This window comes from Astatotilapia calliptera, chromosome 19 (genome assembly GCF_964374335.1).
Source record: "Astatotilapia calliptera chromosome 19, fAstCal68.1, whole genome shotgun sequence".
Classification (NCBI taxonomy): Eukaryota; Metazoa; Chordata; class Actinopteri; order Cichliformes; family Cichlidae; genus Astatotilapia; species Astatotilapia calliptera.
The window spans coordinates 25,334,974-25,358,660 of NC_137440.1; the positions used below are offsets into that span (position 1 = coordinate 25,334,974).

The 23,687-nt window shown below is 38.7% G+C and overlaps 2 protein-coding genes and 1 pseudogene across 2 annotated transcripts; all 3 read right to left on the bottom strand.

The window, feature by feature from the left end:
• Positions 1-36: 36 nt before the first annotated feature.
• Positions 37-3,677, bottom strand: bdkrb1 (bradykinin receptor B1). Its single transcript, XM_080293501.1, has 2 exons — positions 3,541-3,677; positions 37-3,097 (listed from the first exon to the last, which is right to left on the bottom strand). Exon 2 carries the CDS (start codon positions 3,087-3,089, stop codon positions 2,019-2,021), a length of 1,071 nt encoding a protein of 356 aa, XP_080149627.1. The 5' UTR covers positions 3,090-3,097; positions 3,541-3,677; the 3' UTR covers positions 37-2,018.
• A 3,138-nt stretch (positions 3,678-6,815) lies between these two features.
• Positions 6,816-8,384, bottom strand: LOC113012057 (B2 bradykinin receptor pseudogene; annotated as a pseudogene).
• A 2,625-nt stretch (positions 8,385-11,009) lies between these two features.
• On the bottom strand, positions 11,010-15,776 carry LOC113012056 (B2 bradykinin receptor-like). The gene is made up of 2 exons (XM_026152000.2): positions 15,215-15,776; positions 11,010-13,899 (listed from the first exon to the last, which is right to left on the bottom strand). Exons 1-2 carry the CDS (start codon positions 15,232-15,234, stop codon positions 12,864-12,866), a joined length of 1,056 nt encoding a protein of 351 aa, XP_026007785.2. The 5' UTR covers positions 15,235-15,776; the 3' UTR covers positions 11,010-12,863.
• Between the last annotated feature and the right edge of the window lie 7,911 nt (positions 15,777-23,687).

Genomic DNA, 23,687 nt, shown 5'->3' on the forward strand with positions numbered 1-23,687 from the left:
TGACCATATGCTTAAAGAATGCTTTAGCCAGACAACCAGGAAAACTAGGATTTATTCACAGATGTCACATTGACATCACAAGAGAAAAACACACAAGTACAGAGACAAAACAAAAACCTGATTGAAGTCCATTTAGATGCTTCTGGGTTCTGGTTTTGTGCATGCTGATTTACTAACATGTTTTTCACAGTAAAGTTGGAGTCAGGAGGCCATTATGTTGTCCGCTGGAACACGTGGCCCTTTTGGTAGTAGGTAAAAAAAATGAGCACACGTCTTCTGTTTTTCCACAGACTGAAATACCTGAGAAGAACAATGTTCTGCTTTGCCAGATCTTTTCCTGCTCTGACATGTCTACATGCCTACTGAATGGCTGAAAACTTGCAATGCTAAATAACTGTCACTGCATTGTGCAACTGTCTTCAAAGCAGAGAGACTAAAGCAAATCAAAACAGAAATAGCTAAGAAAAAGTAGTGTACTGGTTTTTGGTGAGTTATAGTTCTATTATATTTATTTTCAGTCATATACAGAATGTAAAAAGCAACAAAAATAGTAACAGGTATGTACATATTCTGATAATTATTGTGATAACCTGATAGGCATTACATAATGAGACAAACCATTATATCTAAATGAATACAGTTGCCTAAATAACCAAATAACACCAATAAATAGTTTGACTGAGTAAACATAATTAACTGATTTTAAATACTTATGTCTGCCCCAGGGCAGCTGTGGCTACAACTGTAGCTTGCCTCCACCAGTGTGTGAATGGGTGGATGACTGGGTGTGTAAAGCGCTTTGGGGTCCCTAGGTGGGACTAGTAAAAGCACTATAAAAATACAGGCCATGTGTAACATCAGCTCTGAGAGTGAAAATTACTGAACACCCAAAATGCATAATGCAACATCTGTGACAGTCCTGTCTTCAGCTGGACAGAGAGATGGACTAGGCCACTTTCAGATAAACTGTCACACTGCACATCAGATTACATAACAAATACAATACCATACATTGTTTGCTAGATAGCACCATTTAAAAAATAAAGCCACTTGAGTATTTCATTAGAACGTTTAACTGCACTGGAAAAATAGTCATGGGGCAGTTGTGCACTGTGGTGGGTGCTAAGTATTTTTTTTTATTTTGGGAAGGTCTAATGTTAGGTGAAGGCAAGAAAGCTACAGCAACATTTAGCCCCACCCACAGTATTTCCTCTTAGCTTAAAAGTTTAATGAGTTGACAGAATTAACACCCAGAAGCAAGTAGCATCATGTACCGGTGAAATGAAAATTGTGAGGCAGGCTGTTTGGGAGTCTGCTAAAGTCGGTTACTTATAATGTGTTAACAACATATGGAAACACATAAACTATCTGAGCATTGTCCACAGTTTCTTTAACAACATGAGTGAGGAAAAAAAGGTTTTCCTCCTAACAGTAAACAGTTTTTTCCAAGAATCTTCCAGGAAGGCGTAGCAGGCAAAGGAAATGGCATGAATAAAGCAGTACATTGGTCTAAATAAAAAGGGTCTGACATTGCTTGGATTGTTATTTGATTTAGATAAAATGGACATGACCATATGTTGATAACCCGAAAGACAAAAGCCATAAGATATAAATATTTGGTTTACAATTAATAAATAAATACTGACTAATATGTCAAAATATTTAAATTTAAAGACGTAAAAGACAAACAAAGTTAAACTGAGAAGTCTGTTGCTATAAATCCATATAACATGTCAAAGAAACAGATGCTGTTTGTCCACAATGCAAGACAAAAATGTCATTATGCAGACTGTAAATGCATTTCAGTCTATTTCTCCTGCAGTGTCTGTCCATTACTTATATTATTTCCTCATGCACAGCAATAAACATAATCTGATAGTGCCGATTAGCCACATAACAGCATTATTATTGTGTTAAGTCTAATGACATAATAGTTTTAGAAACATATCCTTTTTTTTTTGGTCATTTTATACATAAGCAGCAAAAGAAAAGTAGATGCCATCAGTATGAGACACATTTTATTCTTTGGCATTAACAATGACCACAGGTTTAATTTGCTCTGTTCTGTTGATGTAAGTGGACACAGCAGAGAGTTGATATGTGGTCATGTCTGATCCTCTGCGTTGATATCTAGTCTTTCTGTAGATGGCGCTAACCTTCTTTCTAAAGTACTGCCCTGAGAAGACATACAACAAAGGGTTTAAGACACTGTTGAGAAAGGCTAGATATGCTGAGAGCTGCCTTCCTATATCCAGAGAGTCAGACCACAGCTTCTCATCCAGCACATTGACATCACAGAGAATGTCAAGAAAGGTAATTACCTGGAAGGGACCCCAGCATAGTAAAAACACCAGTGTAACAGCATACACTAGCACAGTGGCCTTTTTATCACTGGTGTGATGAAAACCAACACTTTCCCTCCTCTCAGATAAAACCTTGATTATATTTCCACTGCTGAAAACAATGACCAAAACAGGAAGAACAAAGCCCACCACATTTATCACAATCTGATGGGCCAGCTTCCAATAGCTGTCATGGGTGTAATCCAGAACGCAGGATGTGGTCTCATAGTCCTCAAAGAACTTCACCTTTCTGTGAGCTATTGTCGGTGTGCTCAGTAAGACCCCTAATATCCACAGGATGAAGCAGATCACCTTGGCGTAGAGCGTCCGTCTCAGCCAGCTGGCCTTCATGGGCTTCACAAATGCTATATAGCGATCGATGCTAATCATGACCAGAGTGAAGATGCTGGTGTAGAAATTGATGATGATTAGGGCGTTGACGATTTTGCACAAGGCCTCTCCATATGGCCAGTTGAACTCATTGAGGATATTCATTGCCCAGAAAGGAAGGCTACACAGTAGAATAAAGTCAGCCAGCGCCATGTTGCTCAGATAGATCTCTGCTACAGTCAGTCGATCTTTGTGGGCAAAAAACACCACCAGCACAAAGCTGTTAAAGAGTAGACCTGCCAGGGATATGGTGAAGATGTATGGGGGGATGATGGTGTGGATAAGCTCCCATTCTGCAGTGACTGGAGACAAGCTGCTATTTTCAGCCAACACTGTCGGCACAGTTGTGAGTTCCATTGGCTCCACTGAGTAGGAAAAAATAAATATTCATAAACCTTCAGTACAATGTTATCATTAAAGATTAAAGCTAACCATTTAAAATCCATCATTAAAGAAATGTGCTACGTAGGAATTCAAATTTGAAGCTAAACAAGGAACTGAACATAAAACAGCTTATATAAACAATCAATGGGTGGCTAATGTTATGACTTTCTTTTATCCAGTTAAGAAAGTTCAGCTCTGGGGAGGAAGCAAACAGCCCCAGAAAAGGAAGATGATTATTTTTCTGTGTTAAAAAACACTCAAGAGCCAAGAAAAAAAAATCACAGGTAGATCTTCTGTGTTGTGTATTGCATCTTTTCTTCTAATTTAATCAGTGGATGACTACTTTGAAAAGACTGATTGCCACATTTTATTTTGTTTTTCTTTTAAGCATCAAATACTGAAAAGGAATTTAAAAAGTTCTTACCGTATGTTTCACCAAAATGTTACTCCGATGGTCAAAGTTGTAATAACAGATAACACGTCTGAGATGGGCTTAACTGTGCTCACGGGCTCCTGGTAAAGTACACAACGAGGCTGCTATGGGCGTTTTGTATATAGTTGCATTCTTCCACACCACTAGTTGAATATATCAAGTTGTTTATCAAAGAGTCAAAATTTGGACGGTGCTCATTTATGAGCAGCAGCTAAAACTGCAGTGGAGTACGGTGGCGTAATGTAGCATGTCTTGGAGAGAAAATGCAGACTTTGGACATTCCAGTTCATAGTGTGTGAAAATACTACTATTATTATCACAGATAGTTAGAAACTAATGACATAAACCAAAGAAAGCAGGGTTTTATTTAAACTTTAACAATTATTTATGTCATGATACTGTTGGATTTGGACCAAAATGCTGAACACAAAAGACAGAAATAAATAAGAAAAAACTGCTTTAATCCTGCACTCACACTATAATACAAAACAAAGGAGGCCCACACCTAGAGAAACAGTGCAGGACCAGTCTTAATGTTATTTATCAATAATTTTCATCACAGTTTTTACCAAAGAACATTTTTTGTCTGATGAAAACAAGACAATAACTAAATAAAAATAATTCATGGGGATTAAAACTGTCATAAATATGTTCTGGAGAGACGAGATCCAATCAGAACTAATTAAGTAGTGGGGAAAGGGGGGGCAAGATGGTGAGTGATCCAATCAGAAGTAATCTCCTTGGGCAATAAGGTTAGATGCACACGCTTGATCTGCCACCTGGAACTATGGTAGGTGGGGTTTAGTTAGCTCCCATGCTCTCTATTTCTCATGAAAACACTACAAATTATCAACACTGGGGAGGAAGGCAACAGTAGACATAGAGACACATTTTGCATTTGATATCAAGGAAAATGAGACACTTTTAAAATCATGTAGAGCAGCTCTCACCAGTAACAGCACAACCAACTTTTACACTTAATTGTTTAGTCAACCGAACCAACTTTAGTTATGCTATAAACAGGAAACAGGAATGCAGATTTGACACAGAGAACACAGGAGGGCAGCAAAAACAAACTCAGGGAATTAGCTTTGGTTGTAAATGACAAAAAGGAGACGGACTGAGAATAAAATCATGAAGAGAAATAAGCTAGCATATAAAGCTCAAAATGGCCAGAATTAAGAACAAACTAAGCAGAAAGATACAAATGTGAAAATCTAAACTATAACTAAAAAAACAAAAAACAAAAACAGGCTGAAGGTAATAAACACTAACAGACTAACCCAAAAAAGCACAAAAAACTCAGTAGATACACAACGTTTACCTAACATCTTTCGTCATGGTCTATGGAAAAATGTACTTGTGGAAAAGGGTCGAGCCACTCCTTGTAATTTTCCATCTTCTAGGAAAATTGGAAGTGCACTGATTCACTGTGCAAGCATTAATCAAATAACAGTATTTAAATAAAAAGCTTTGTTGTACAATTGTAATGAACTTGAATGTCTTTTATTTGGTATGACCACTTATAATCTTTAACACAGCCTGAAATCTTTCAGACGAGCTTACTTGTAATTTCTTTAACTAGTCTGCAGGAATAGTTCTCTAGTCTTGTTGAAAGACACTCAACGCTCTTCTTGGGATGTTAATTTTTTCTGTTGTTTGTCAGCATGATCCCACACTGCTTCAGTTCAGTTATTGTGTAATCAGCTGTACCTCACTGGGTACCCTAGTCTACTCTATTCCCTGCACTATGTGGTTCCTGTCATATTTCAAAGCAAAATGACCAGGTGTACATCAGAAGTTAGTGAGGGTTATCTGTCTATATGGCTTCCCAAGGCTGCTATTGGATAAAGAAAACTATTCAACAAGAAATAGGAGAGACAGGAAAGAGAGGGGGCAAGACATGCAGCCAAGGGCCGGCCATACGGCATATGGCCGTCTGCTCACCCACTAAGCTAAACAGGTGCCAATCCACATATTTATTGATAAATATTGAGGTGTCATATCTCTTCATAAATGATACAGGGGAGGTCAGAGATTTTTTTTTTTTAATTCCAAGAAAGTCTTGCTCCTTGGAAGCAAAATATAAAGAAATGACAGAGTATCTCAAAGCTTATGAACAGTCCTGTAAAGATATGACTGATTCAGGAAATTACAGCATTACTCCCTGTCTGGACCTCTCTGTTTGCTATGATGTTGAGATATCATTAATAAAACCTTTAGTTTTTTTCATCTTTTTTCATTTGTGATTGTATTAACTGTATAAACAGTGAAATCTTTAGACCGGTAATGATTTCCAAATGCTATAAAAACAGATTTATCAGTTTTATCCTCAGCTTGTACATCATCCAGTTCTGATATGTTCTAAATTTAAAGTTATGGTAATGACAACAATAACAAATATTAAACCAACTTCAAATCACACTGGAGTTAATGTAAACTATAATCAGTACTTGGAAGACTTAGATGAAGGGTTATCTAATAATCAGTATGTCCGAGATTGTGTAATCCCTTTTATGGTAAAAATGACAGCAGCATACCAAAATGAAGATGAAGATCAGCTCTTTGCCAAACATTCCTTGCTTAGTCAGTTTTATATATCTGTCCTACATTTGTGACTTTGATTACTTGTAAATGCCAAATTTAACACATGGGACCATTCAAAAAAGCAAAGCCCAGTGTTTTTATAGACAACATGGATAAACACCAGTTTGCTTCCAGAATTTTTTTTTTTTTTTAATCTAGCCACCCTGCCTCTCTTTAAACAATACAGAATTATGGCAAACATTAGTCAACTGTTTCCCTCAGTTTCAACATTTTAGAAATTAGTGATATTTGGTTTCCCACTATTTAGAAATAGTGGGAAAGATTTCGTCTGTCTCTGCACAACAATTATTAAACTTCTCATCATCTCTAACATCCTCTGTTAAAGTTGTTTTTACTTGCTTGTTCAGTTTAGAATGTTAAAACATATATAAAATATTGTAGTTTGGAGTTGTCACAGGGAGGGTGTATACTTTGGAAATAATATAGATGCAACCATTACCATGTCACAGCCTTTCCTGTAATTCATGCTTCTCACTGGGGTAACTTTTGGTTTGTTTAGTTCCTGAGAGAAAAAGTTCAGCCAGTTGCCCCCATATCACATTCTCTTACAAGGTGTCAGCACTCTTTATAACCTCAAAAGTTATCTTCTGCTTTAATCAAGGGTTTGACCAATAAAAACGTAAAGATGACTGATTCAGTGCAGTTCAAGAACAACTTTATTAAAGTTTTACTAAGCTGGTTACAGTTCAAAAAAGGTTCCTAAATTACAGGTTGCACATCGGTCCTCCCAAGAATAAGAACCAAACTAAGCTTGTAGTAGGGGTACATGCCAGAAGGACTTGTTTTAGCTTGCTGCTAAGAGAAATTCCTACTGTCTAGAAACAAGTGGTTGTGGACAAACATGCCAAGAATGTGAAAAGATCCGTTTTCGACATGCTTGAATTTGTTTTACAGATGTTGTCATAGAGATTTATTTTTTGCTTTTAGCATGCAAAGGATTACCGTAACACAAGTAACTTTTAACCTTTTGAGTTTACCGTCATTTGTGTGGGTGTAAGACACACAAGAGAAGCTTTAATTGATTGGAAAATGAAACACTAATTTAAAAACAAAAATTAAAAAGTAAAGCTAAGCTTCAAAGGCCAGGGCAGGCCCTCTTATTAGACCCTAATCCAACAACATAAAATATATTAATACATGAAATTCAATTCAGACACAAATATTTTTAAAAAGAGTTTACTCTTTATATGTAAATTCATTTAGATTTTTGTGCTCTCTGTTTTTTTACTTGAGATGAGATTGGCATTACCATGACCAGATGCCTCACACTGGTCTTTCCTCCTGCATTGAAGGGGTTTAAACACTTCCCTTGCCCGCTCCCTAAAGTTCTTCCCAACAATCACATACAAGAAAGGATTCAATGCACTGTTGCTGTAGCCAAGGTACGTAGCTAGCTGGTTGCCAATGTCCAGCACGTATGCCCACGTGCATCCAGAGATGACCTCATAGTGATCCAAGGTGTCAAAGAAGATCAGAATCTGGTAAGGCAGCCAGCAGAGAATGAACACAGCCAAAACAATAAGCACAAGGTATGCTGCCTTCCTCTCCGCACTCCTGCTGTTGCTTCTTCTCATCTTCTGTCTCTTTAGAATGACTTTAATAATGTGGTAACTACAGAACAATGCAATTGGGACAGGAATGAGAAAGCAGACTATGTTCACAGTTATGTTGTACCGCAATCGCCACCCTTCATGGGGGTAGTCTAGGTAGCATGCATCAATGCCCAGATGGGGGAAGAACTGCACAGAGCGGAAAAGAACAGCAGGAAAACTGAGGAAGATACCAACAATCCAAATGGTTACACAAATTCCATGTGCCCAGAAAGCCTGCCTCTGCCTTCCTTGGGACAATGGTTTAGTGAGAGCCATATATCTGTCCATACTCACAACAGTAAGGAACAACACACTACAATAATAATTCATCCCAATGACAATATTGACAAGCTGGCACATGAACTCCCCAAATCTCCAGTGGAACTTGTTGATTATAGTTGATACCCAGAACGGCAGACAGGAAACCATGAGGAGATCAGCTGCTGCCAGATTGCTCAGGTAAATGTCAGCAACAGAACTTCTGCGCTTCTGAAGACAGAGGACGCAAAGCACGAAGGAGTTGCCGATTAGTCCCAGAAGACAGATGATCGACATATAGGCAGGCTGCATGGTGTAAACCCACTCCCATGCATCCGTGTGGTTGCAGACAAACTCAGCTGTTGTGTTGTTCTCCATAAGTAACTCAGCTGGAGGGTCTGAGCCAACTGGTAAAGCTGTTGGATGGTGACAGTGATTCAAAAAGTAGAAAACAAAAAAAGCATGTTCACAACAAATATATACTCTAGTCTAACCTTTTAGTGTATCAGCGGCGGTTTGATGCATGTATCATTACCTTTGTCCCATGATTTCAGTTCTTAGGGAGAGGGGATAATTGATTTAATGGAGTGTGGCTAATGGATGCTTTATCAGCCAAAACACACACTACACACATGCCATCTTCAAAGTAGACCGTCTTAGCAACCAATTCAGTAATGAGCATTTCTAGTGTTGCAAAAGGAAGGCCACAAAAATATGTTGCATGTTAAAAGTACAGTCAGTCATTTTTGTGGGATTATTTAGTAAAATAAAAAGAATATTGTATAAATATACAATGATTAGTGTGTAATTACATCCAACACCAAACTGAAACATTCTCTTGTACTAAGTATTCATCAATTAAGAATAAAAGCCAAAGCCACTTGCATCTTAATGAAATGTCATCCACTTCACCTTGAGCCTTATCTCCTGAACTGAAGTTAGAGCTACAACACTTAAAAAAAACACATAATATTTATTTATTCCCAATATTTTCACAGTTAATTATTGTCAGCAGATTAGATGTCTCCATATAGGTGACAACGTGCTGACCAGCGCAGTCACTGGTTATAAGCTAACATTATGTCAGTTAATGTTAGGCTTGAGCGTCCTAAAAATCATACTTTACTTCTGCTAAATAGCTTGACTATATTTTACATCATATGAGAGTTTATTAACTAAGTATCAAAGTCCAACAATGTTATATCCAGTTTAATGAAAGTTTCACTTATGCCATCTAAAAGCAGTTAGCCATGGCTAACAGAGGCTAACAGCAGCCAACAGTAATGTCCTTTTTTTTTTTTTTTTTTTTTGGCCTGTCCCGTTTGGCTCTTTTGCCATCAGAATTGTTGTCTAAAGGCAAACAAAGATGCCCAACGGATTTACTTTACCAAATTGACCATCCCAGCCTTGCCGTAATGGTCCATTTGATTCACCTTTTATTGTTTATTTTATTTTCACTTACTGAATACGGGACAGACTTGACTGGGGGAAAGAAGGGGAGAAAGAAAGAGGGAAAGAGAAACAGCTGAGAAGAGGGACGGGGGAGAAGGGCAAAAGACAAAAACCAACAGAACGGGCAGAGAAAAAAAATGCATATATCAATCACCTGGATCACCTGCTGAGAAAGAAAAAAGAAAAAAAGCAGAAGAGAACAAGAGTAATAGAATAAACAACATCACAATGATATATGGGAATATGACAGTAAATACTAAATATTAAACATTATTGTGCAGCACATAAGATCAACAGAACACAGTGTGCTTTGAGGTAGGAGCCAAAAAGGGTGTAGTTTGTGGGTGTGATCACCCGTGTGTACACCTGTGAGCATGGACGCGCTTGTTTTTTTTTTGTTTTTTTTAAAAGGTTCCTTCATGTAATAATCTGCTAGAGGGTGTGGGGGGGCCACAGCCCCATCCTCCAGGGCATGAAGCAGGTATGGAGGAGATCAAAACTCCAGACATCCAGAGGCCCCCAGAACACAAGAGACCAAGGAAGACCAACAGAGGGGCAGCCGCGCCACTGTCCCAGAAAGAGCTGAGGAGAGTCCCAGATGAGGGCTCACTCAGCAGCCGCGGAGCAGAAGCCAGGGGGAGTTGCAGTGACGCGCCCATGAGCTTCGCCGGCAGCCAGCCGTAACAGTAATGTCCTAAACAACCCACCTCAATATTCGCTCATCAGAGGGAGAGGTTAATTTCTCTGAGTCGGTGACTCATATCAGTCTCAAAGTTTTACATTTCTTAAAGCTACATATTGATAGCTAAGTTAAGAGTAGACTGACAGCCTACCAAAACAGCGAAAGACTGGGGCAGAAGCGGGAGTCATGTTGCTATCTTACTACACTTACCACGAATGAACAGCAGCTAGTCTCTGTGATCACTCTGTGGTAAAAATGCAAAATACCACAAAATATTTAATTGAGTCATGCAGTATTATTCCTGATTCATTGCTACGTGCTGATATTATTCAAATATGGTAAAATATAGTGGGTACAACAAGGCTTTTTACATAAACAGTGTTAGAAACACTTCAAGCAGCCATGGTTGCTCAGGTGCACAGTCTAAATTTAATGTTTCTCTTGCCTGACTAAAACATGTTTGTCCTACAATGACCACCACTTCTAGGATTATGTATGTTACTTGGAAGGGTTAAGGAAATTGAATTCATTTGACTACAATCTGCAATCTACTGGCATCTACTGATGAGATTTTACACACTGTCACTTAAAAGCCAAAATGAGCTTTGTGATTTGAAAGTTGAGCCAAATATGATTGCATTCTTTTTATCGGACAGCAGGGGGCAACACCCTTAGCTGCATTGTAATTCCAGTTAGTACCATTGCTGTGTGACCTCAATAAATGTTTTCCCCTCAGTTTTCTGTCAAAGTGAATTAAAAAAAAGGGAGTCCTTAGTAGAGTCAGTAGAGTTGCTCACTGATACTGACACGGCTGCCGAGGCAAGCCGTGTGGCGTTGAAGGAAAAAGGACCCAAAATGCAGGCAGTGACTGATGATACGAGTGACGTTTATTTACAAGTGGCGGAGTGGCAAAACAGGCAATGAGGGATGACAAATAACTGAAGAAACCTAAACTGGGAAAACTAAATAGCAAACCTGAGATCATACAAAACAGGGTGAGGGGCAGAGCGCTGCAGACTAAGGAACAGAACACCATGGAACGCAGACGAACCAACAACAAGCACAGACCGACACCCACTATATATACACACACAAGGTAATCAGGTAATCACACACAGGAGGGAAGAACAGCTGATCCTAATACACAAAGACGACTGGAGGATAAAAGCTGAACACAATGACAACACACACAGACCTTCAAAATAAAACAGGAAATCCAGAACAAGAACAGGGCACAAGGGGAGGACACAAAATACCAAAATCAGAATAACTAGAACATAGAAAAATAATCATAAAATACAAAATGCTGGGTCAACGACCTAGCACCATGACAGACACAAGTCTTTAACCAGTGTTTATGACGCATGGTTTCAAATCACCAAGAAAACGGTGTCGAAAGTGTTCACTTTCAGGTGTCATAACAGAACTTCACTAACAGGGTGAAGTCATATTGACTGTGTCCATGTTTATTAAACAGTCTGTGAAGTCTTATGGAAACATGAATGAGGCATCTGCACTAAAACCTCTTCAGTGACTGTCATCCCCCACTGTGGTGTTTACAGAATAGTCAAAATTTTAATTAATATTCCCATTTAGTAGCACAACATAAACCAGAATAACATGAACTTTGAACATGAATGTGGGAGTGACATACATTTCAGATTTGAAGGACAAGGCTAAAAATCACAAAATTAAAACCATTTTAAAAAGCAGACAAAAACACATAAAACGAGGTTGAACTGTGTGTTTTCTGGCAGACATTCTACAATTTGCGGTAACTTTTTCTGCATGCCTTTTGTTCCACAACAATTTTCAGCACTAGCAATTGTGGTGAAGCCTGATATCCTGCTTGGCAAGATTTGCCTTCATTTTGAGGACACCTATGGGTGTACCCTTGCCCACAACCCATTTTGAGTAAACACTTGGCAATTAAAAGGTGGTTTGGGGGACAGATATACAATAAAAAAAAAAGAAAAAGTTATGTCTATACAGCCAACAAAAAGAAGCATGTTTGTGCGTCACAACTGGAAACTTGTTGAAAGAGTCACATGTTTAAGTCTGGAAACTCTGAGTCAGAAACACCAGAAACACTTAGCAAGACGCTGTTTCAACATGAACCTTTGGATGTTCAACTTAACATTCAAATGCATCATAAAGATTCATAAAGCGAAAGACCGCATGTTGATTTTATTCATCGTTATGCTCTGAGTGAAACAAATAGTGGCATCATTTGCATCTTCAGCAATAAACTTTATAACAAAAAAGTTGTATTTACATAAATTATTTTACAGTACACATATTTACATCACAGAACCAGTACAGCCAAGATACTGATGACTACTACAGTTTGTAATATATGAATCCAACAATATCACACACTGGTGAGTTGTTGCAATATATAAAATATGTCTTCATTTTTTTCCAGTTCAAGCTAAACAACAGTGTTTTGCATTTGGTAGTAATCTGTAATACAACCACCTTTTCTAAACGTAACAGTGAGACGTTGTGCATCAGCTAACATACTAAAGAAAGAGTTCGTTAAAAGGTTTCTTAACAATGTATGATTAAGTCTGATTATTACAAAGCTACATCCACTGCGATTTCACGAACTTCATTTGATTTTAGATTTCATTTGAACCATTTAGTTTAAGACAATATCATTAAATGACTGCCCACTATCCTTCTGTGCTTTTGTTTGCAAAAAGCAATTTGCATACAGCATTTTATACAGAAGTTTTCAATGTGGAGGACAGGTTTGAACGTGTGGAGTCAGATAAGGTTTTCCTCTGGTGGCCCCACTGCTGGAAGAGTTCTCTGACTTTTTTCCGGAAGTTCTTTCCTACAATAACGTATAGGATCGGGTTAAGAATGCTGTTCAAGAAGGCTAAGTAGGTGAAGATCTGGATGCTGATGTCCACAGCATTTTCAAGGTGACAGCCTTCCAGTATCCCACCTCGTAAAAGCACATCTACTATGGTGATTACATGGAATGGCACCCAGCAAATTAGGAAGGCTACAAGGACTGCCAGGACCAAAATGGTGGCCTTTCGTTCTGTGTTTTCAGCATTGAACCTCTCAATTGCTTGCAATTTCAAAGCCTGAATAATATTAAAAGTGCAAAAGGAGATAATTGAAATGGGAATAACAAAGCTAAAAATGATCAATATCCCATCACAGATAACTTGTACGTTGTGGTTTGGATAGTTTAGATAGCACACAGTACCATATTCAGGGAAATATCTCACTTCCCTGAAGATGAACACGGGTATACTCAGAAGCAAGCCAAAACCCCATGTCAGCAGACACCCTAGTTTAGCATATTTTGGACTACGCATTCTTCCATGTGACATCGCATGTACCAGCGCCACATAGCGATCGATGCTAACCAGAACAAGAAAGTATATGCTGCAGTAGGCATTCATCTTAATTCCCACATTGATAACTTTGCACATGAAATGACCAAAAGGCCATTTAAAATCATTGAGCATGTTAACGGCCCAGAAGGGCAAACAGGACACCAGGACTAGGTCAGCAGCAGCCAGGTTGCTCAAATAGATTTCAGCTATGGTGCACGCCTTCTTGTGGAAGCAGAAGACAGTCAGAACGAACATGTTAAGCATAATTCCCAGCACGGTGATGAGCAGAATGTACACTGGTTGGTGTGCAGTGAGCCACTCCCATAGTTCGTGATCTGGACAATGAGTCTCATTGGTGTTGTTATTGTTTCCATATGATATAGTGGTGCTGTAGTCTGGGATGCTGTAAAGACAAAATGAGACATGAAGTAAATAGGCAGTTAAACATCAACAGTACATTAGGTTCTTACCTTGAGTTTATGTAAAATACCAATGCGATAAATATGGAGCTTTAGCCAGCACTTAGCTGGCTATCGTCTCTGCAAACCCAACAGTTGCCCTGCTACATACAATATTTACCATACAGATATGAAACTGATGTCATTCTTCTTATCTTATTCTAAGAAAAGAAGTAAATAAGCATGTTAATGAACAGATGTCCTAACTGTACATCCATTGTGTGCTGTTTGTCATTCTTTCTCTGTCGACCAGGTTCAGTTTTCCAACTAGTTGATTGCTGAAGAAATCTCCACCCACTGACTTAGCCTCTTGTTTCAACAAGAACAGAGCTGAACATGAAAGCCTGTAATAAACGTGATGAATACATTTCTGGTTGTGGAGCAAGCTACTTTGCAGCTATGACCTTTGTATTGAACCAAAGGATAAGCTTAAAACATAAAGAAATTGTTGAACAATAAGGGTGTTTGCACATCTGCAGCACTCAAAAATTATATAAGCTTGTCTGAGACTGAACCACCTTGTTCCACTAATGTACGGTGAGCATCAGGCATAGCATAATGTTGTTTATGCTTCTGCTTAATTCCCCTATCATGTTACCTAATTGGCAATCTGTTCTTTCAAACCATACTGTATGTACCCTATGCTTACATCCACGTGTGTGAATGTTTAAGAGCAATTAAAATTACTGAAAGTTGCTCCAAAGTTTGTTTCTGTTGGCGTAAGGAGCACTTGGCAGCAATGTGGCAGACGGCACAATGGAGGGCAGAAGCTTCTGTTGGTTAAAATAACCAAATGTTTGACATGGATTAAACTCGTCTTTAGAAGAACATGCTTAGGCAAAACCTGAGCTCTCATATCATGTAGTACAACTGATGTTTTAATGTACAACAAAAAAGAATAAATGAAAAACAAAATAAAGAGAAAAAGATGCTTCTTCTGGTCATCGTCGATATGTAACTCTATACTTCTATACTCTACATTACACCCAAAAAGACATGTTTTTTTTTTAAAGTCTCACTTGCTGTAACAACAAAGGCAAGAAGTTCATTTTAACAGCAGCTGTCAGCTATCAGTAGTTGTATTACCTGCTTTACACACATTGGAGTATATTTAACCTGCTTGAGCACATGGTTACTGACAAAATGATTCTAAAAAATAAAACAATTGGAAAATTGTTCTCCATTCTTAGGGGATTTTTTTTGGTTATATCTCACATGAAAGATTTAAAAATATATAGAGTATATTTGATTCATACATACCTTGTAGGTCTAAGAGTCATTTTCCTATGTTCAGATGTCCTGCTGCACTGTTAACAGTTAACTCCCCCACTCTAGTCTGCCTGTCTCTGCCTCACGCTCCTAAAGGAAACTGTAATTAAAGTGATGTCACCAAAAAAAAAAGAAGGCATGGCAAAAAACCCTCACTTCTCTCATTTCACATTCAGTCTGAATGCTCCCTGTCTGTCGGTCTGGGTTGCACCTTATTCAAAGATGCACTAGTAACATGCAACAAGCCATACTAATATCCAAAGTAGACTGTAGACTCTAGGCTCATCTTGTTAATCATGTTTCTTTTGTTTATTACATTATTCACATTATTGTCAGAGTGGGTATTATACCAGAGCGTACACAGGGTTGAAGGCCTGTTTTTGGTGAAAAACAGGAGAAGGTGGTGGAGAAACAGAAAAAGAAAAGGGACCAAAAGAAAGAGAGAAAAAATGGGCTGCAGGGGACAAACAAAAAGGACGCAAAAGGCTTTAAATATGTTATCTCCTCATGCTGGTACTGCAGCTTCTGCATGTACTGTAACTTCTGCATGTGTTTCCATTTCACGCTTTCGAGAGGCAAACCGTGAAATGGACATGGCAGACGGGTGCATCTGTTACACAGTTTTCCGTGATATGGATTTGAATAAAACCAGGCACTTTTTGTCCCATGTACGCCTCTTAGTAAGTTCTTACAAAACTAAACAGTTGTGGCTTGACATAGTTCATGTTTACATGTTAAATATTTTCTGACCTGATGTATATACTCACTAGATAGCTAATTCTGGTTCTTAACGCAGCCAGTGACATCTCGGCAATTTAATGGTCAAGTCAATCTGCTGAAGTTCAAAGTAAGCATCAGAATGAGGAAAAAGGGTCTTTCAAGTAACTTTAAATGTGGCATGGTTGTTGGTGCCAGATGCGCTGTTCATATATATTTCAGAAACTGCTGATCTGCTGGGATTTTCCCACACAACCATGTCTAGGGTTTACAGAGAATGCTCTGAAAAAGAAAAAACATATCCAGTGAACTGCAGTTTTCCAGGCAAAAATGCTTTTTTGATGCCAGATGTGAAAGGATAAGAACATATTGACTGCTTTGAGCTGTTAGAAAAGCAAAGTTAACTCAAGTCAACACTTCTTATACAAAATAGTGTATGCAGAAGAGCATCTCTGAAGGCACAATGCATCAAAACTTGAAGCAGATGGGCTAGACCACACCGACTGCGACTTCTCCGAACAGGCAAACTGAAGTTACATTTTGTAAACTATACCACAGAAGACTGGAAAAAAGTTACACGGTTCAACTCAATTCAATTCAATTTTATTTATATAGCTCCAAATCACAACAACAGTCGCCTCAAGGCGCTTTATATTGTAAGGTAGACCCTACAATAATACATACAGAGAAAAACCCAACAATCAAATGACCCCCTATGAGCAAACACTTTGGCGACAATAGGAAGGCAAAACCAGGCTCAGGGAGGGGCGGCCATCTGCTGCGATCCATCACAGCCTACCGGAATTTCATTGTTGACCATGTCCACGCCTTTATGACTGCAATTTTCCCAGCTTAAGATTGCTGCTTCCAGTACAATAACTTGTCATGTCATAAAATTAAAATCATCTCAAATTAGTTTCTTGAACATGAAAATGAGTTCAGTGTGCTCAAATGAGCTCTATAGTCACCAGATGTCAATCCAACAGAGCAGGAGTGTCCAACTCCAGTCCTCGAGAGCTACTGTCCTACAGCTTTTAGATGCGTCCTTGTTCCGACACACCTAAATCAAATGAATGGCTTGTTACCAGCCCTTTGCCCAACTTCATGGCATGCTGAAGAGGTAATTCAACCATTTGATTCAGCTGCGTTGGAGTATGGATGCATCTAAAAGCTGCAGGGCAGTAGCTCTCGATGACTGGAGTTGGACACCCCTGCAATAAAGCATCTTTGTGATGTGGTGGAACAGGAGATTTGCATCATAGATGCACTACAGCCAACAAATCTGCAACAACTGTGTGATGCTATCATGTCAATATGGAGCAATAGCTCTGAGGAATATAATATGGATACACGTCCCATTAGTATTGTTGGGAAGAGAGTTCCTTACACCACTGAAGTGCAGAGACAAAAGAATCCATTTACGGCACTTTGTAATATTTCCCGTAAGATAATTATTGCAGTGAATAAAGCTGCCAATTTCTTTAGAAGTGCATTTTCACTGGGCATTATGGCAATATATCATTAGGGTAATCAACATCGCCTGAACAGATGGTTATCTTTGCATAGTAGGTTTCCATTTGGTGGATAAAAGCAATTTTACACAAAGATGTCAGATTAAATGTTATGTTACTTAATAGTCAGGTAAAACAGGTAAAATCCAACAAGTCAGAGAGTATTGTAAAATGCAGATTTGTTCTATCCCAACTCACGGTATTTTGGTACAAAATAAGCCTTAAATCTCTGATGATGTTCTGCAGCACCATATACATATTGGCACTATTAACAGAGAAAAAATACTTAAAATGTACAAATATACATGCCAGTGTTAAAAAATAATATGTAACAAATAGTGTTATGTATATTCAATTGGGTTAGTGCACATAGAATTTGGTATTGCACAGTGGTGGTTCATAGAGGAAATGGGGGAAAAATGGGGGGTAGGGGGTTACCGGTGCATGTGTGAGTTCAGGGTGGTTATATTCTTTGGGAAGAAACTGTTTTTGAGTCTGTGGGTTTTTCTGCTGTAGCGCTTCCCTGAGGGAAGCAGGCTGAACATGTTGAAACCAGGGTGGGAACTGTCCTTGATGATGTTTGCTGCTCTGCTGAAACAGCGGGAGAAATAAATATCCATCAGGGAGGGGAGAGGGCAGCCGATGATCTTTTGTGCTGTCTTGACTACACTCTGAAGCCTCGCTCTATCCGCCTTAATGCAGCTGCCGTACCATACCATGATGCAGTAAGTTAGCAGGCTCTCAATGGATGAGTGGTAGAAGATCAGCAGCAGGTTGGAGTTCAGTTTGTACTTCCTGAGGACCCTCAGGAAGTGCAGCCGCTGTTGGGCCTTAAGCATTGTTTGCATAAAATGCATGCTCAAAAAAAAGTTTTGTCTCACTCCGATTCCTTCTTTTTGCATGTTGAAGCTCTACTTGGAACCTTGTTAAGATCCAATCATGCAAAATATGACTTTTTGCCATTTTTCAAGTTGTCTTAAACTTCTGATCGGGACTGTATATTCAGTTCTGTCCTACCTACTGAAGAGCCTTCTGCATGTTAAATGTCCACTGTTTCAGCATATTCCTAAAATTTGCCGACACAAAACCACTGGACTGGTCTCTTTATCAACCGAAAAGCACTATGCAGGGTTCTTTGATCTTCTCTTTGTTGTGTTTTAAACAAATGGCAGTAAAGCCCTAAATTGTTGTACAATCCAAATAAACAAATTAAACAACGCGGTCATCGTGATGTGTTACCACCAGATACCAGATGCTTTTCCTCAGGGTGATGTCCATACTAATCGTCTAATCTCAAAACAGTCTCTCTTATATTTCATACTAATAAGATTTTCTGTAAACGAAAAAGGCTCGTGTCTATGTGACATATTACTAAAAAGCACCAAAATGGAATAAACAGCTCTCCCATTAAGCAAGCACTTATCTGTGGACTGAGATTTTCATATGACCTGCAGATAACATATGGGTGCACATCATGGTAATTAGAGATATGTAATAAGATTTTAGCTAAACACAGAATACTAGACTGAAGGCCATCTTCAAGTTATCACTGATTCGAAGAGACAAAGGGCTTAAAAGCTGTGTGGAAACAAAGCTCGTGTGTCTTGGTCATGCTCTTAATGTGCAACGGATGCATGATCACAAGGAAGTTAGTGAATAGACTGGTATTTTATAATCACGTTTCACTTCCCCACATCATGTCAGTCATAGGGCTGATACAGGCAAACTGTTGGACTATTCTGTTTTGTTTTGAGAGAACTGTTATTGTTATATAAGCATGTAATTAGATTGGTGAAGAGTGACCTCAGTTTGATCCCTGGCAGGTGGGATCCCTGCAGGCAGAGTAACACAGTTAACATTCATTTGTAGGCAGATTCCCAGCTGCTGTCTTTGGTTTTCCTCCAAGATGTGTCAGTGTTGCAGTAAATAGGTTGCTTCCTTCTTTCCTCAATCACCATTTCCTCATTTCTAAAAAATATTAAATTTCAGATATCTTATTTGATGCCTTTTTATGCACTTGCATGATACATTTCTGTGTCTACTAAAGAGGGCAAAGGCTCCACTGACACAAAAGAACAAAAGGGCTTAGTTCACACATTTGTTGCAATTAATGCATACCCCAATTAGCCGAATTTGGGTTGTAATATTTACTTAAGAATAGAATCTGGGCCCTTATGAACAGAGTTTCCATGTTTGAATAAAAGTGGGGTTTTTTAAAGTCTTAAACTCACAGCCCTGCAATGTAAATAGCATTTGATGTAAATCTAAATTCTGCTCTGTTGCCTCTAAAGTATGGGCTTAATATAAAAGGAGCAGTTAAAAAAAAAAAAAGCAAGTGAGGTTTCCTGCTGTAGAGAGAGGGAAATTTAGTGATGGAAATATTGCCACAACTTTGTTTGTGAGATTTAAAGTTACAGAGACTTCCCATTGTTGTTAGTGGAGGTGAAAGTAATTGCACACATTGCAAAGTTGTGTCTTGCTTCCTGAAAAATCTCCAAAACAGACTTTGTTTATAGAGTTGTATTTTAGAAGATGAATTGCACCGCTTCTATTTTCATCTAGAAATAGCTCATGCCATGCTTTCGATGGTTATCTCAATGACTCTGTAACAATAGTAAAGCGCTGCCAATGAAAACACTGATGTAACTGTGACTTTTGATGCTCGAAATCTTAAGTAGAGAATGTTGTTGTGGTTTCTTTCCACAGTATATTATGGGATGGTGGAAGGATAAACTTAAAGGAACACTGTGAAGTTTGGCTCTGATATCTCTAAGATTCTTGAGATTCTAAGCCATTTCTCTACCACTAGTTAAAAAAGGGGTTACTATATTGTGAAATAAATAAGCACTGCAGTCAAACACATCCTGTACAAGTGTTGTTACAAGCAATTTTAATAATTATATAAATATGAGGGCAATGCAAATCAGTTAATAAAAATAAAAACATCCACTTGTCCAGCTCTCTACAAATACACAAAATTCTATTACATAGAAAGGTGCCACCATATACTATACTCCCAAGTGGGCACACTGGCTGCCACCAGGAAGCCATATAATTAAGTACAAAGGAGGTAAAACACTAGTGGATAATGATCAGTGCTTGAATGTAATTAGAAAAATAAAATAAAAATAATTACAGTCGCACATAGTATAAATATAACAAGTATTAAAAAGGAGCTTTGTCTTATACACATGCATATGATATGTGCTTATTAAGTTCAGATATTCTAGTCAACACTGATCAGGCAGCTACAGGTTTATGATTCCTGAAAAAGTTTTCCCTGTACAAGAAAAATTAAACAATAAATCAGCCGGCTAAATTTCGTGGTGCACTTCTGTGGAAACATCCAGCCCCAAGTTATCAGTTAATCAACAATGGTAACTCATCGAGCATGGAAGAGACACTTCTGTTTAGCTTTGCTACAAAACACCTGCGCCGACTACAGCAAGTGTAAAAGCACTCAGGAAGTGACAAAACCTCGGACTATAGCTCATAAATGGTACATTTATGGGGGCGATCGTGGCTCAAGAGTTGGGAGTTCGCCTTGTAATCTGAAGGTTTCCGGTTCGAGCCCCGGCTTGGACAGTCTCGGTCGTTGTGTCCTTGGGCAAGACACTTCACCCGTTGCCTACTGGTGGTGGTCAGAGGGCCCGGTGGCGCCAGTGTCCGGCAGCCTTGCCTCTGTCAGTGCGCCCCAGGGTGGCTGTGGCTACAATGTAGCTTGCCAGTGTGTGAATGGGTGGATGACTGGATATGTAAAGCGCTTCGGGGTCCTTAGGGACTAGTAAAGCGCTATATAAATACAGGCCATTTACCATTTACTGCACATATAGACCTTGGAGTGCTGTGGTGAATCAGCTTTCTCTACTGAGCAAGACAGCGGGGGCCTTGTACCTCATGCAAAGCATCTTCCACTAACGCACCCACTATTCCCAGTAACGTGAAATCTCCTAAGGACCTAAGAAATCCCATGCTTTTAAATAGCACAACATAAAATAAAGTCTATTAACTTTAACAGCCTTTAAGAAAAAAAAAAACCTGTATAGAAATAAATCCAATGAATTGTCTCCCCCAGTTTATTAACTGAAGTTTTATAGACTTGCAAACTTAAAGGTCCTTGAGTAACAGGCTACATATCTGTCTGCTGTTGTTAGTTATGTCTCAGTGTGTGCAGTGAAGTACATAACGAATGTCTGGACGAGGGGGCGGCGACGCTCACGCTACTCCTCGAAAATACTCAGCTCATTTCCTGTCTCCTTCTGCCTGTCTCAAAAGATTTTTTTCCAGGCCGTGAGCTCCATTACTCAGTGTCCCACCCCCATCTCCTCTTCCATAACTCCACACAGATTTGAGACAACAGGGAGCAGCTCTGGGTATTTATTGTTTTCACAGCTGCCTCGTACACTCTGGGCTTTTGCAAGGAGAGTGAGTAAGCGCTTACAAAAAGTGGAAGGAGTGGCCACAGGCCTGTCTGAAACCACTAATGCAACTTTGATGAGCACTAAACCTTGGAACACAAACCCATTTCTTCAAACATCAAAAATTCAACCAGTGCTGCTCAAATGTTCCTGGCAGATAATATACAAACCACAGAACAATGCTGTTTATACTGCTGGAAATCCACAACTTGTGAAATAAGTTGGTCACAGATGCCCCTGTTACATTTAATATTTTGATTTAATAAAGGCATTGAAAAATGTTGAAATCAATTTAAAAAAAGACAATCACAAACCAACCATCACAATTATTTTGCAAGACATTGAGTCAGCAGTAAGTGGGCAGCCACAGTCTGAATGTCTGTCGTCTGAAATTTACTTCTGTTTTCAGCTCATGGTTTGATTGTTTGAAAAAAAAAACATTTTAAGAAGATTTAAAATTTTAAGATCCAGGAAATCTACCATTTATGGTACTTCAAACGTGTTTGCGTCAACTGACTATGGCGAAAGTTGTGTATGTTCATAGTTTACAGAAAAAGAGAATGAGAAGTAAACTGTGGTAGAAGATCACCTTATTAGGGAAAAATATTTAATCTTCCAGTGACTTGCAAAGTACGTAATCGTAGCTATAACTCATGGTTACGATTTACTTGACATAAATAATTTCAAAAGGGCAGTCTTTTATCAACAGAGACTCTGAGCAAACAGACTTTTGAAGTTCCCATCTGTGCTATTCTCGACACTAGCTATGTTGCTGCCAGACCACCTTAGCCAGTTATTTAGACTTACGTTTGAGTTTTGAACAGTTATTTTTAACAGCTTTCTTTGAACAGACCACAGTGCAAATTATGAGAAAAAGCTAGCTTTCTATTCTGATACTCAGCCTTCTGCAGCATACAAACACACTGTTTCATTTTTTTTTCATGTTTTTCAATTTCCTTTAAAAGAATGTCTGAAGACTAAAATGCAATAACTCAAACATGCTCGTCTTATTTTGATAGTTCAAGCCTCAAAACAGACATGCCTATCATCTGGCCTTGTTTTGAAATAAAAACAAACAAACACTGGTGTCACTTTTTAGAATTCTGCTCCTTACAGGCTCTCCACACTTACTTGCTTTGTGGCTCTTGAATGTCACCTGGCGTTCTCCTTTGCACATCTGCAAGAGGACTCTGTCACTTAAACATAAACATGTTTTTTTTGGCGCATCGGGTGCAACATGAGTCATCATAAGGTGCTCATAACACAGGATATGGGAGTGTTCCTTATTTGCTGACAGTCTGAAAGACTTAAAGGTCAATATTAGCTTTAGAAAAACTAAATAGTGGTGATACTTAGAAAATAAATCACAACTAGGTATTGCTATTGTGTGTTCTTACTAGTCAAAATGTTCCTCCATTTAAAAAAAAAAAAAAAGCTTTCAGAGAGCATTTATAAAATGCGAAAAGCACCTTTTGTTTATGTTTACTTTGTTTGTCGAGAGTTTAGTACTGGAAAGCAAGTTCTGTGATAAAACTAGGAAAGCTACATTGTTTTGAGAAAAAGGCAGTCTGTTTGTGATTATAATTCCAAAGGATAAGATTCTTCAAGTATCAGAAGACTTTGTGACATGATCCTTCCTTGGCTGCTCCCCAAGCTGCTTTGATTTGAAGGGTGTGGCCCTGGCTTCTGCAGGGGTGGGCCTCACAACATAAAGTACACACTGCACTTTGAGGAGAAGCCTGGTTCTTGAGAAATGAAGAGGGGGAATCTCACTTTAGGCAACAGGGATGAAAATAAGATATACTTTATATAGCTATG

Bases quoted from the DNA above. Each gene is read 5' to 3' on its own strand.
- bdkrb1 (XM_080293501.1), bottom strand. From the start codon at position 3,089: ATGGAACTCACAACTGTGCCGACAGTGTTGGCTGAAAATAGCAGCTTG.
- LOC113012056 (XM_026152000.2), bottom strand. From the start codon at position 15,234: ATGACTCTTAGACCTACAAG. The intron at 13,900-15,214 runs GTATGTATGAAT...TTGTCTTTACAG, and splicing joins ATGACTCTTAGACCTACAAG to CATCCCAGACTACAGCACCA.